The 14,014-nt window shown below is 54.1% G+C and overlaps 1 protein-coding gene across 1 annotated transcript in view; it reads left to right on the top strand.

The window, feature by feature from the left end:
- The first annotated feature begins 535 nt into the window (after positions 1-535).
- TGFBI (transforming growth factor beta induced) overlaps positions 536-14,014 on the top strand; it is a 32,268-nt gene continuing 18,789 nt past the window's right edge. The window contains exons 1-2 of the mRNA XM_035014177.1: positions 536-708; positions 5,502-5,600. Of these exons, the coding sequence (XP_034870068.1) occupies positions 575-708; positions 5,502-5,600 (233 nt within the window). The 5' untranslated portion in view covers positions 536-574. The remainder of the gene's footprint in view (positions 709-5,501; positions 5,601-14,014) is intronic.

The following is a 14,014-nucleotide window of genomic DNA, read 5'->3' on the forward strand; positions in this document are numbered from 1 at the left end:
GCGCACCAAGGTGAGGGACCCCACCCGTCTCCGGGGGTTCCGAGGGTAGCTTAGCGTCCAACAAAACCTGCCGCAGATATTTTTGGCTTCCGTCAGTCCTACGGTTTACTCCTTACCTAACTTTCAGTTAGCAGGCCAGGGGTGAGGGCTGTTCCCCAAACGCAGAGGCAAGTGTGAAGGGAGTGCGGTGGGCATCCCCAGTGCCCCACTCTCCCAGAGTTTTGTGGCCGGAGGAGGCCAGGGAGGGATCTCTGGGCTGGGGCGCTGCAGGCCTGGAGGAGAGAGAGGTGTGAGGAGCCCGGCCCCGCCGCCCCCCACCCCCCGCTGCCAGCACCCCCCTTCCCACCGGAGGGCCCGTGGCCCCCGGGGAGGTCGCCGCGGGGGGAGCGCGGGCCGGGAGCTGTGGATGCCGCGCAGCGGGGGCGGGGGGGGGGGCCCTGGCGGGGCCGGAGGCGGGGGCGGCGGGCGCCCGGCTTCCCCGCCCCTCGCGGCCGCTCCCTCCCGCTCGCCGCCTACTTAACCTGGCCCGCGGCGGCGGCGCTCTCACTTCCCGAGGTCCGCGGCCTCTTGCTCCATGGCGCTCCTCGCGTGGCTGCTGCCCCTCGCCCTGGCGCTGGCCCTGGGCCCCGCCGCCACCCTGGCGGGCCCCGCCAAGTCGCCCTACCAGCTGGTGCTGCAGCACAGCAGGCTCCGGGGCCGCCAGCACGGGTAAGCCGGCCGCCGCGCTGGGGGGTGGCCGCGGGCCGGGCCGGGGCCGCGCGCGGGGCAAAGCGCAAACGCAAAGCAGGCGGCACGGGCGCCGGGAGGGACTGGCCCCGCACGGGGTGGACCCGGGGCGGTGGGGGGACCCGGAGGGCACGTCCGCCGGGGAGGCTTTGTAGAGGAAGGGATGGGAGAGCTGACCAGCAACACTCCCCATCGGGCCAAGAGCGCTGGACGGCCAGGGCTTTCAGCTTCCTCTCCCAGGAGGAGGAAGGGGGAGTTGGCGGCTCTGCCCAGAATAACTGTGGAAAGGTAGCCAGGGCAGAGAGGAAGCCCACCAGCAGGACACATATTCCAGTGGGGCCAGGGCTTGTCCGGAGAGCGTCTGCACAGGTGGCACTGGGCCACACAAGCTGGCAGCGACCAAAGCCCATAGGCTCCTGTTCACCTGGCCAGGCTCTGCACCCACCACCAGGCACCTCATCTCGCCTGTCAGATGAAGAGCAGAATTCCATGCCCCGCCCCCCCCCCCCACGGTACAGACTGAGAAACCAAGTCTGGAGAGGACACATCACTTTCCTACAGTCCTACAGCCAAGATTGGAATCTGCCTTAAAACAGTAGCTGGGATGATAAATGTGGAACATTATCATTGTGGATATTCCTCTGAGACACTGACCATGTGTTGGCTTTAGGTGGTAAACCCAGGCAGAGGGTCTGACCTGGTAAAGACCCCGGCCCAGATCCAGACAGGGATGGCTAGCACTTCTACATCCCGAACTAAGCCATCGTGCCTCACACTTAACCAGGCTTGGCCATAGCTTCCAGCCGACCTGGTTGCATCAACTCTTTTTTCACAAGGAGGTAAAACTGTATGTGGATAACGTCGCGTGGTAGCCCACATGCCCCTGGGCCTTAGCAGGAGCTCAGATGCCATTGGGTCTGGCATTGGAACCCAGTAGTGCCTGGACTGCCACATGACGGACCAATGTGTACTCAAGTCAGACTCACTGTTGGGGGTGACTAGAGTTGACTTCAGAGGCCTTAAAAAGCCTTGGCTCCCCACCCTGAGGAGGACCCTGGGTGTGGGTGCAGGCTGCCCCGCATCGGGAGTAGTCGTCCTTGTGCCCTCTGCCTGTGGCCTTATATATGGGCTTACTTGGCCCATCAGGTGCACCCCTCCTGAGTGGAATGAAGGCAGGGTGAGCCGCAGCCTCAGTGCCCTCCTGGAAAGAGTAGAGCACTAGGGCATGCCCAGGGGTCTTTAGGGCAGGGGCAGAATCACCTTGGACTTAGGCTGTGTGTGCAGAAGGATGAGGGGCCAGCTCAGGAAGGTGAGGGGCCTATGAGGCATAAAAGTCCAAATGTGTGCCACTGGTTTTCTCATTGTCTGTGCCCAGCTCACCTTTGTCCTCCTGCCTTTCTTGCCAAAGAAGCGTGTTCTGCTCAGGTGCCACAGTCTGCCTGGGAGGTTTCTGTTCCCTCCGTACCTTAGCCACTAAGTCAGGAGAAGATCCGGATAGCGTGCCCTGCAGCACTGTCACCCAGAATGGTGTCTCTGTGCACACCACAGTGAAGCTTCCCCAAAGGGGTTGCTGGGCTTCCACCAAGAATCATCTCTACAGAAAACCTCCTTCCCTTGGGAGCCCCGAAGAGACACTGACCACCTGGAAAATACTGGTTTTTTAATTTAATTTAATTTTTTTTGCAAAGCAAGTGTTCTTTATTACGAATTTCAGATATTAGGTCAACTTCCTCTGTACCCCTACTCCCCATCCTCTGCAGGCTGATTCTGTTGTGGCCCTTCTTAGGGTGCCATAGGAAAGGCCTGTAGAGATCTGTGATGGGCAGAATGGTCTGAGAAGTCACGCCTGCACCCCCTCCCCAGTAAAGTGTGGGTGCGCGGGCAGATGAACTGTGGCAAAATGGTTGTAGGCACGGTTGCGTTTTACTGTGACCTCAGTGTCCCCGAAGGTACCACGGGTCTGCCCGGCCTTGCACATGGGTGTGGTGCCCTGTGCAAAAGGCACGACCTTGCTCAAGCTCCAACCCTCCATTCACAGTGAGAAGTGGTGAAAAGGGAAGAAAAATCTCTGCTGTTTTAAGGCCATGCAATGTGTTCCAAGACCTGAGGCAGAGCCAGCAAGCGTACCTGGACCGTGCACGTGCGCACGGCGCTCCAGCACCCCACACCCTGCTGCTTGCGTCTTCGCCACCCCCCGGGAGATCCGCTGTTCATGTTCCCATTTTACAGATGGAGAAATGGCAGCTTAGTGGGATGGCGTGACTTAGTTCCAGTGCAGAGAGCTGTTGGGAGAGTAGAGACTGCGACGTGCTCTCCTGACTCCCGGCTGCACCCATGTTGCTATAGAGAGGGGAAAAAAATACCGACAGAGAAATAAAAATGCATTTGCACTTCTGACTATCTATCCGCCTCCCAAACTGGACTGGATTTCCGGAAGCACTTGATTCTCAAATCCAAGTTGAACAGCAGAGCTGTTGTGCTGGAGGCAGAAGGCCCAGAAATGGCTAGGTCATCTCGATTAAACTTCAGCCTAGATTTCCTGTGCCTACAGCCCGCCCCCCCCCCCCCTGCTGTGAGAGCGAGCCCCCCCCGCCCCACCCCTGCCCCCAACCTCCGCTCCTGTCTCAAAGGGCTGAAGCAGTGGAAACACTCCACAGAGGAATGCTGGAGCCACATCCACAAGAGACTCACTGAAGATTCGCCAACCGCCTACGGAAAGTTGCAGGGAATTCACTGACAGTAATTGTTTCCTGCTCGGTCTCCTAGAAGAGCTTCTGAGGTTGTACAGCAACAAACAGTACCTAAGGCTGGAGCATGGCCAGTGGGGACTCACCGGGGTTATCTGGGGACGGCTGTAAGCTCTGAATCCCAGGCAGCCAACAGAGGAGCAAAGGAGCTTCCGTTAGCATCCTCTGGGCATCTGGTCAGACCCAGTTAGGGCTAAGGGGACACGGGGCTTACCCCTAACTTCCCTTGCCCTCCGCTTCCTACACCGACTCACTGATACGTAGTGTGCCTCCTTGGGCCACTCATCTGTGCCTCCTGAGCCACAAACTGGGCAACAGGTGACATCCATGCGGGAGAAGAGAGGGCAGAGAAGTGAAGTGTCAGTGCGCCCTCCTACCCAATAACCTGACTCAGTATCTGAGAACTGCCCACGTTCCCACAGCTAGCAGGCCGGGGGGATGGTGGGCACGGCTCTTGCTGAAGTAGCCCTGTCTTCCTGGCAGCAAGTGATGGCTACAGAGTGCATTTTTAAAGTAGTAGAGGAGCTGAGATGTAAGAGTGACACCTGAATTTCTCAGGACAGAGAGGTTTTGTGGAAGCCTCAGGCTCTTTGCTTTGCTTTCCTCTGACTGTGTTTCGGCCAATGAACTTCCTGCCTCAGGTCAGGAAGACCCCCTTCCAGATGTCACCACGCAGCCACAGCTAGGTCCTTTCCCCACGGGCTCCTAAGGGCGATCCTGCCACCACATGGCCTGAGCGTGGTCTGGATCATGACTTGGTACATTGATTAAAAAACACAGAAACCAACCCCCGTAGCTGTGGGAAGGAAGGCTTCTCAGCAGAATCGTGGGCATTGCATTCGGCTTTTCCAGAGTTCCCGAGGACTCCTCTGAGTGGGTGGTCCTGGGAGCAGTATTTTCAGCAAGGCCATTCCAAACTCTTTCTTCAGCCCGACCCAGTGCTAGGCCCCATCTGGGACGTAAAAGAAAGAACAAGGTGGGGAACCTTGTTCCTTGGAGGGTCATCGGAGAGAAGAGAGATACGTCCTCTGATCAGTGTTAGATTCTGTTTGGTACCAAGCATCAAACAAGGGCCATATTCCAGGTCAGAGGTGCACGGAAGAGTGTCACCTGGGGCCCTGGAGGAAGGCTTTCTGGGGACAGTGGACTCAGGCTGGGGTCTAAATAGTGAATGATGGAGAGTCCAGTGGGAGAGCATCTCCTAACGAGGTCCTGACCACAGTCAGCATGGCTGTGTTCAGAGCCAAGTTCCTGGCCTGGGGACGCAGAGTATGTCTGTGTGGACCTGCCTGGGAGGTGCCAGGTCCAGACCTTGGCCTCCCCTCATGACAGTGGGGCTGGCTCTGTGCCCCGGGAGGCTGGGTTAGAGCCTGTGGACCTGTGGACATTTTGGCTCAGTGGGGGCTGGGGGTACAGAGAAAGGCTGGGAGCTTCTCTCAAATCTGCCTTGCTTAGCAAACATACTCCTTGGCTCATTGTCTCAATCCGTAGCATGTGATCTAAACATTTTGAGACACTTTTATCTACGCGTACCAAATACCTGTGTCAAAGAAGGGTCCTTACGTGAAACAATGTCAGCATGTGAGATACACTTTGATGGGGCACCTGGGTGGCTCAGTCGTTAAGCGTCTGCCTTCGGCTCAGGTCATGATTCCAGGTCCTGGGATCGAGCCCCGCATCGGGCTCCCTGCTCCGCGGGAAGCCTGCTTCTCTCTCTCCCACTCCCCCTGCTTGTGTTCCCTCTCTCGCTGTGTCTCTCTCTCTGTCAAATAAATAAATAAAATCTTAAAAAAAAAAGAGATACACTTTGACAATATTAGATGTGGTAGGAAACTTGCAGGGGGATAGAAATTGCTAGAGACAGTTTCCACCCCTGAAGTACCCCCCTGAAACCATCACTGAAGTGACTGTATAACTTCTCCACATCTAGAACATTCTCATGACCTGGGAGGGCCCACGTGGGGGGAAGGGCATGGTGGTGGGGTAGCCATGCTGCCCATCTTTCTAACACGGCTGCTTTCATCTCAGGCCCAACGTGTGTGCTGTGCAGAAGCTCATCGGCACCAACAAGAAGTACTTCACCAACTGCAAGCAGTGGTACCAGAGGAAAATCTGTGGCAAATCCACGTGAGTGTCTGTGGCCACTCGAGACTGCGAGGCCGCCCTGCGTTTAGGGGAGCTGTGGGGCCCCTGGGCCTGGGCCGGCCTTCTGAAAGGTCAGGCCTCGGCAGGAGTCATGGAGGTGCTTGTGCAGATGTGTCGGGGAGCTGTGTGCTCAGGAGTGGCGTTTTCAGTAAGCCGGCCAGTGTGGGTTTGTATTTTCAAGACTCCTGACAAGACTTGGATGCATTTCTCAGGGCTGATGTGGGATTATAAGAAGCATGAAATGTGTGGGTGTGGGTGTGTGCGCGCGCACGCGCTTCTCCATCCTCACTAAGTGGTACCAAGTAAGTGGAGGTGCCCCCGGCCTGTATCTCTAAGAAAGAAAGCCCGTTGGTGACCTTACACACCACTCTGCTCTGCCATCAGAGGGCAAACACCCCCAAAAGATGGAGTGCCTAGAAATGAGCACGTTAGGAGGCAGCAAAGCATTGGCTCAGCCTCCTGATTCCAAGGCTGGCTCTGCCCTTAGCTGGGCAGGTTGCTTCACAACTGCAGCCCTCCCTGCCTCATCTGCCAGATGGGGATGATAAAGGACTTCCTTTCGGGATCTGGGATCATCACAAGGACTGAATGCAGTGACGCAGACACGAGGCCGGATGAGGTGCCCTGCACGTAGTAAGTGCTTAGTAGGTGCTCCGTGCTGTTCTTGCAGATCTGGGCCATGCAGACAGAAGTGAGAGCGCCAACGGCGTGGGGCCCCGGGTGCCTCCCGCAGGCTTCGCTGGTGCCTCTGGCTACATCCGGGGAGGTGGCATTCGCCCCAGCGGCCCTGCTGCCCGGTGGAAACAGGGTGGCATGCGTGTTCTCACAGAATTCCTGGGCAACCTAGTTCTGTTTTGGCACCAAGAGTCAACCAATGGCTCTCTGCTGTAGACAGGAAGAAGTGCTATGAGAAACCTCCCAAGCCACTTGGGAGGGCCTGACCTTCCCCTTGGGTGCAGAATAGGGGGATTAATAGTCTCTAAGCCACTGTCTCCAACTCTTTCCCACGTTAGGGATTTTTAAATGTATTGCCTGGGACATGGCTTTTGAGTAGACCTCTCTTCCCACTCCATGACCTGCCGAAGGAAGGGAAAATGCTCTTTCCTGAAAATGGATATAGAAAATAAATAGCCCAACCTGTGACCCTGATTGTCTTAGGCAATTAGGGATCCTGGCACGAATCAAGAGAAATTGGGGATCATGGAATCAAGCGGCCCCCTGGGAGCTTGTGTAGGGCAGATCCGTGACTGCTGGCTCCCGCTTGACCATGCCCAACCTCAAAGGTGAGGGCTGAGTGAGCTAAGAGGACACACCTTCTGGGTTCAGTGCATCAACACCCAGCAGTAATTCTTGCGGCTGTGGACAAAAAGAGATTATGCGAGTTCTATACCATAGTTCTTCCTTGGTGCCCCCAGTTAAACAAACAAAAAAACAGTTTCTAGTACTGTTGGATTTTTCCCCTGTGTGTATATTATCTACTCAGTCAAACAGTTAATTAATTACTTAATTAAACATAGGCCGCACCTAATTGCTTCTCGGAAGGTGACCAAAGACCTGTGCCAAGCAAACAGCTCTTCTCCATCTCAGAGTGCTGGGTTTCAAGAGTTGCACATTTTTGTTAGTCCTGGTTTCCCTAAAAATGAGACCTGCTTGTGACGTTGGGGTGGCATTGGCTATGGCATTTTGGGTGGCCTTGTGTGGAAGCATTTGCCTCACCGGTTAACAGTAGCTTGCTAACATTCCTCGGCAGTTCCCCGGCTGAGAGCGCTGTCAGTGATGAGTCATCTTGGCTTCCCGGCTCTCGGTACCTATACACTTCTCCATCTGTGTGCCAGGACAGGGCGCAGGCCGCAGAGCTGTGTGTTGGCAAATGTTCTTGACGACCCATTCTTCCCTGTAGGCAGGCTTGGCTTTGAGACAGTGCTGATGTGGGGGTGGGGGGGCAGCCTCACACCAGTGAGCAAAGGGGGAGCCCGGGAGAGAAGTGAGTAGGTGGGTGGGCAGTAGGTGGGGAAGAGGGGTAGTGTGGGGTCAGAGAGTCGCAGCCTCTGAGCTGGTCTGAGAAAGCCACAAGGGCATGGTGTGCACGTTCAACTCTTCCATGTGGCCATTGCTTTGGGCAACTTCAAAAAAAGAGGAAATGAGGCTAGGAAAGCATGAGTTGATAGAAAACTTCATGATCCAGGACAAGAGGGTCCCTTCCTGGAACATCACATGCAATATTGGGAAGGTGGAGCTGACTTGGAAGGGGTCCAGAGGACTCAGGGAGGGAAAGGGGAACCCATCCTCATTGTTGAACTGAGATGGAGCAGCCTTGCACTTCACTCCTGGACAGGGCCCAGGGCCCATGAGAGAGCTGCGATCTGTCCCCCAGAAATTCAGTGCCATAGGTGGTCAGGAAGGGAGTGTGTGTGTGGGGGGGCTGTGTTGGCTGGAGTTGACATCACCCTCATGAAAATGGGTCCTGGGGTGCATTTATTGGGGTGAAGACCAGACTGGGAAATGGGGAGCATAGTTGCGGTTGAAGCAAACAGGACCGTCTCCGCATGGGGTCAACTGGGCAGTGAGAACTTTCTCAACAAGACTCTAGGGAAGAGGCTGGAGCAGAGGTGTGTGTTGGGGTGCAAGGAAGCGAAGTGTCACAGGGCAGGAGACAGCACAGGTCCCCTAAGGGCCCAGGTCTGGAAGAAGAATTTAAATTTGAAAGCAGACAAGGGGCACCAAGCCCAGGGCCACAGGGGGAAGACTTTGCAGTGTCCAGTCCCACAGAGATCCAGGGGCCTGGACCCATTTGTCTGCTTCTGTGAGGCCCTGGATTCCCAACTCCATGGAGGAAGGGAGGGGACTGGCCACACTCTGCACTTTGGTCAGAGGACACTGCGTTGTCCGTAGATAGTGGCTTTTCTGCAGTTCCAAAGAGAAGAACCAGAGTCTTTGGTGCTACTTGTCAAGCCTGCCATATAGATTTTATTACAGGAAGTGGTTACCAGTGGGCCCCTCTTTAGCGACTTGAGTGAATTTTATTACTTGGAAATACACACTGGCTTTTATTCCAGATCCTAAAGAGCACCAGAGTGATACAAGAGCTAATCAAGCAAAGAGGGCCTGGCGGGAGACAGCATCCCGCTCTGTGATTCCAGGCCCCAGTCTGATCCGTCACCATAAAAACTTTATGTGCAGCAGCTTGCGCGACGGGGCAGGAAATTGTGGTCAGGAAGCCTTGCTGCCTCCCGACAGGCCTCCTTTGTGTGAGCCCCACAAGAGCGAGGCCTGCTTCACAGCCAAGTCGGGTCGGAGTTGACATCACGGGGAGGTAGTAGTCATAGCTGGAGCTCAGACATCATAACGTGGCAGGGGAGCGAGCAGGTAGGGGTGGTAGCTGTCCATTCCGGAAGTCTTGGGGTCATTTCATGAGCAGAAACACAAGCATGAGCTCCGTAGCCATTCTGCAAAGCCAGGATGAGCTGGTAGCGCACAGCCCTTTCTCTAGGAGCCAGCCTTGGTCTGCCCAAGGGCTGAGATATTAATACTCCTTCAGCCCTGCGTTAGAGCTTGGAGATTCAATTCTAGCAAAGGCAGCTGGGGTATGGCTGAGCCTGTCCCTCAGCCGGCACAGCCCTTTCCAGCGTCTCATGCCGGCAGGGCACCCAGGGACATCTGCTGTGAAGCTGTGCCCTCTCCCACAACCTTGGTCCCACAAGGAGGGTGAGAAGCCAGCCAGGGATGCCAGGCTCTCCCCACACCCAGAGCAGCACTTCCTTCCCTGTTTCATATTCCTGTGCAGCCACCTGGGGCCCCATGGATAATGTATTTCAAAATACCTGAGATTTGACATACACTGATCACCGGGGGTTCGCCCAACACCTTTGTGGTACAGGATTTCCTGAAGGGTCTGTCCCGCTCTATAACTTCGAGGAGGTAGCTTAGCTGACAGGGGATTTTGTTCTGGTGAGTATTTCCATGGATCCCTGTAGCATCTAGGGTCCTGCCCTGTGGTGAGCAGAATAACAGCTCCCTAAAGATGTCCACATCCTAATCCCTGAACCTGTAACTAAAGGAAAACGAGCCTTTGCTGATACGATTAGGTTAAGGATCTTGGGAGGGGAAGATTATCCTGGGTTATCTGGTGAGCTCTGTGTCATCCTAAGGGTCCTTATAAGAGGGAGGCAGGAAGGTCAGAGTCAGAGAAGGAGATGAAGTTGGAGTGATGTGACCACAGGCCAAGAAGTGCACACAGGCCTCCAGAAGCTGGAAGAGACAAGCTATCCCTAGAGTCTCCCCTAGAGTCTCTAAAAGGAACGCAGCCTTTCATTTTAGCCTTATAAGGCTGCTTTCTGGCTCTGACATCCAGAGTTTTAAGGTGATAACTTTGTGTTGTTCTAAGCCACTAACTCTGGGATTATTTGTTACTGCAGCAATGGGAAACCGATGCAGGCCCTGTCTGTTGCGTTCGGTAGGTTGCATTTTATGGGGGATTCGTTTATCACACTGACCTGATCAGTAGCCTCATGCAGGATGTTGCGTTCAATGAAGTTGTTAACCTAACTGCAATTTTCAACTTTATACCTGAAGTTTAACAAAACAAAACAAAACAACTGAGCACTTAGTAAATATCAAACATTTGTGAAGTTCTTTTCATATGTGAGCCCATAGAATTCCCATAGTCACCCTATGAGAGCGGTATGATTATTAGCCCATTTACAGATGGGGAGACTGAGGCTCAGAAAGCCTAATCAGTGTGCTCAAAGTCGGCCGATGGGAAAGGGGGGGCAGGTCTAGCTACTCTGCTGTGCTGCCTCTAGGGAGAGTTAAACCCAGCAGCTAATGTTAGTCATGTGGGGAGATCCACAAGTGGGCAGCCCTGTAGGGCCTGAGTGACCTGCCCCACATTGCTCTCTACAGCCCTAAATCTCTGCCTGAAGGTCCCAGAGACCAGGCCTGAGGGGCAGCAGAGGCTCTTTGGCCCAGAGTCACCAGCTGTCTTCTGGTTGCTCACCCCCGGACTGGTGATTATTTTGCTCCCCTGCTGTAAGGGGACTCCCTGGTCAGATGAAGGGTGTGGGAACTGAAGAGACACAGTCGGTGTCCAGGAGCCCCCACACTCCTCACCCACTGCACACACACAGATTGTCACCAAACACATACGTACATTTTTTTAAAGGCTCTGTTCTCCTCACGAACCAAGCCGGACCCTGGTTAGTGATGGGGTCTTTGGCCGTGCCATTAGGTCAAAGCAAGCCCTTTTTCATCAGGGAGCTCAAGATTTTGACTTTCTGCTGGAGGCTCAGGAAAGCTCAGCTGGGTTTCCCAGGCCAGGAGAGCAGAAAAGGAACCGCTCCAGGCTGGCAGTCCGTGGGGGATGGCTTCATGTCTAGATGATATCGGGCTGTGTTTGCTCTGTGATTCTGCTTGGAAATCATGACACACCGAGTGTCGCGGGAAATTGGCGCTCGCACTGCATTCCTCGCCCCACCTACTTCCAGTTGCTGGTTAGTCCCTAGCCATTTATAGCCATGACAACCAGCCAGAACTGTGAAGTGCACTTGGAGAGAGTGATTGTTTTAACTTTTTTTTTTTTTTTTAAGATTTTATTTATTTGTTTGACAGAGAGAGACAGCGAGAGAGGGAACACAAGCAGGGGGAGAGGGAGAGGGAGAAGCAGGCTCCCCACTGAGCAAGGAGCCCGATGTGGGCCTCGATCCCAGGACCCTGAGATCATGACCTGAGCTGAAGGCAGTCGCTTAACCAACTGAGCCACCCAGGTGCCCCTGTTTTAACTTATTATATTAACTTCTTGGAAAATCATTTTGGGGAAAGAACTAGCAATGCTTCTGTCTGTATCTGATCATGAGTAACACCCTGCAGGGGAATGGTGGAGAGCCTCCCAACCACCTCTATCCTTAGACCTTGGATAGACGCTGTCTCTGCTCACCTTCTTTAAATGCCCTTCTTGATTGGGCACCTTCCCTCACCTTCTTCCTCAAATGGTTCTTCTGACCAAGGAAACTGGAACAAGAATACTCGTGTCTCATCATCCTAGAGATACTCTTTTTCTGACTGAGGTTTTTACTTATTGGACTGTGTTAGGTCAAGGAGAAGCCAGGAGCCTCTTATTAGAGCAGCTTTCCCTGATGAGATGTGATTCAGAGACCAGTAGATTGATCCTCTCTGCACAGGGAGGCCAAGGAACTGGGGAGACACAGATGGAAGCTCCTGTGGTTTCCATCCTTCCTGCCTTCATCCTAGAGAGAAGGTATCAGACCCACAACCCTCTGATGGCCCCCAGCCCCATCTCCTCAGGGCCAAAGCCCGAGGGCAGTGGCATGCTGGGCTGAGAACAGGCACCGCTAGTCTAGAAAGTTTGGTCAAGATTGTCTCATTGGGCTGTTTTCTCAGTCTGCCATTTCCAGCTGCATCTGCTTCTCTGGGGCCACGCAGACCAGTTCTGAGCGGAGCTGGTATTGTGGGGAGAGTTGGGAATAGGGAAACTGCCAGCTGAGGAAGCATCTCAGCCAGGCTGGGAGTGAGAGGCATGGCTCACACCTGCGTACCTAGGGAGTGCCAAGGATGCCAGACTGTGGCAGCAGGAAGGCAGAAGAGGGAGAGGCCAGCAGGGCGAGAGGACAAGGAGAAAGCCTCCTGGCAGAGCCACACTTGGTTGACCAGGAAAAAGCCCTCGGCTGGCGGACTGACCTCTGCTGGCGGCACTGTGCCCCCCACATCCAGCCACTGTGGGACGCGGGTGCAGAGCCCACATGGAAAGGGGGCTGATGAGGTGGGTGCTGACGAGGTGGGGGCTCTGTCCACATTGAAGAGAGCACCTGCGTCCTCTCAGTGTCAGATCAGTCTGCTTGCCGCCAGTCTGTACGTTGCCAAGAGCAATGGAAAAGGGATGAGACTTGATGAAATCCCAGGGGGGTCCTAGATCTGCCCCCACCCAGCTGTGATCTTAAGAAACCCTTCTGCCCCTGAGAGCCCTTGCAGCTTTCTAATTTCATCCCAGATATCCTTCTCTATGGTGAGACTTGTCTGCTTAGGTCTGTTCCTCCTCCCAACTCCTCAGCCTCTTTTCTCCCCACACAACCCACCAACCCCACCACCCTCCCACCCCCGCTACACATACACATACATGCAGCTACAGAAGTTCACACTTGGCGAGTTGGCTTTCTCTGTCCTCAGTGAAATTCTGGTGAGGCCGCACGAGCTGTGCAGCTCTCTCTTGTCCAGCCGACACCCTGGAAGAAGAACTGTTGGCCAGCACAGCTGGAGGTCCCCAGGCATGGAGTGTGTAGCACCCATATGCACGGGAGACCCCTGGGGTGAGGAGAGCTTTGAGGAGAAGACCCATCCTCCAGCTGTGCTTCTCCAGTTCCACGGAGTGTCACCCAAGCACTTTTAGAAAGAAGCTAAGCTTTGGCGGGCTTGACCTTAATTCCACCTCTTCAACCCTACCCACAGAGCCCTGGCGTATATCAGAGAAGCCCTGGGATCTGGTGCATGCATGGGTGTCCCCTGGATCTATGGGCCTACGGCCTGGAGCTCTCCCTAGATTTAGCTGGGAGAAGCTGGCAGACACTCTCCTTTTGAAAGACAGCTTCTCTGCCCCCTAGAAGTAATCCCAGTGACTAGAACCATGAGTGTGAAATTGGAACAAACCTTGGAGACCATCTAGTTTAACCTCACCTCATTTCACAGATGAGGCAACTGAGGCCCTGAGAGAAAAGTGGACCTTCCAGGTCACCCTGCTAGTTACCGATGGGTCACAAGCCAGGTCCCTTAATTCTTGTACTGTTTCTATAACACCACGCTGCCTTTGAAAGGTTGCATATCAGTCAAGTCTTATTTCATTGCGGAAGATGACTTTCGTTTCCGAAAATAAAATTGTGGGTCAGTCAAGGCAAGTCCTGAGTCTGTTTAGCTCATGTAAGTAGAGCCCTTAAGGGTATGGGGCTGAAACGTTAGAAAGGAGCAGGATAGGGGGAAGGCTGGAGAGAAGGAGGATGAGGGGGTGGGAGCAGGGAGGGAGCAGAGCAAAGAGGGAGGTGCTGTTGTCTCCTGGAAGGACGATGGGGTGGTTGAGGGACGAGGTTAGATGGGGCACACTTTGCTACATAATCCTTTGTACATTTTCGATTTGAAACCATATCCATGTTGTTACTAAGATTTGGGTTTCAATTTAAACAAATAATAATAATAAAAAGAAACCAAAGGAGCTTTGTTTTAATTTTAAAAGTTTTAAAGTTTGATTGTAAAGACAGAAAAACTTGATGATCATCTCTACGCTATGCTTCTTAGTTATTAAATCAGAGCTAGATGAGCATGAGAGATTTAGTCCAATGACCATTGCAGGATACACACATAGGTTTTGTAGAGGGGGGAACAGAGACTCAGGGAGG

Source organism: Mirounga leonina, unplaced genomic scaffold (assembly GCF_011800145.1).
Source record: "Mirounga leonina isolate KUSES-001 unplaced genomic scaffold, KU_Mleo_1.0 Mir_168, whole genome shotgun sequence".
Classification (NCBI taxonomy): Eukaryota; Metazoa; Chordata; class Mammalia; order Carnivora; family Phocidae; genus Mirounga; species Mirounga leonina.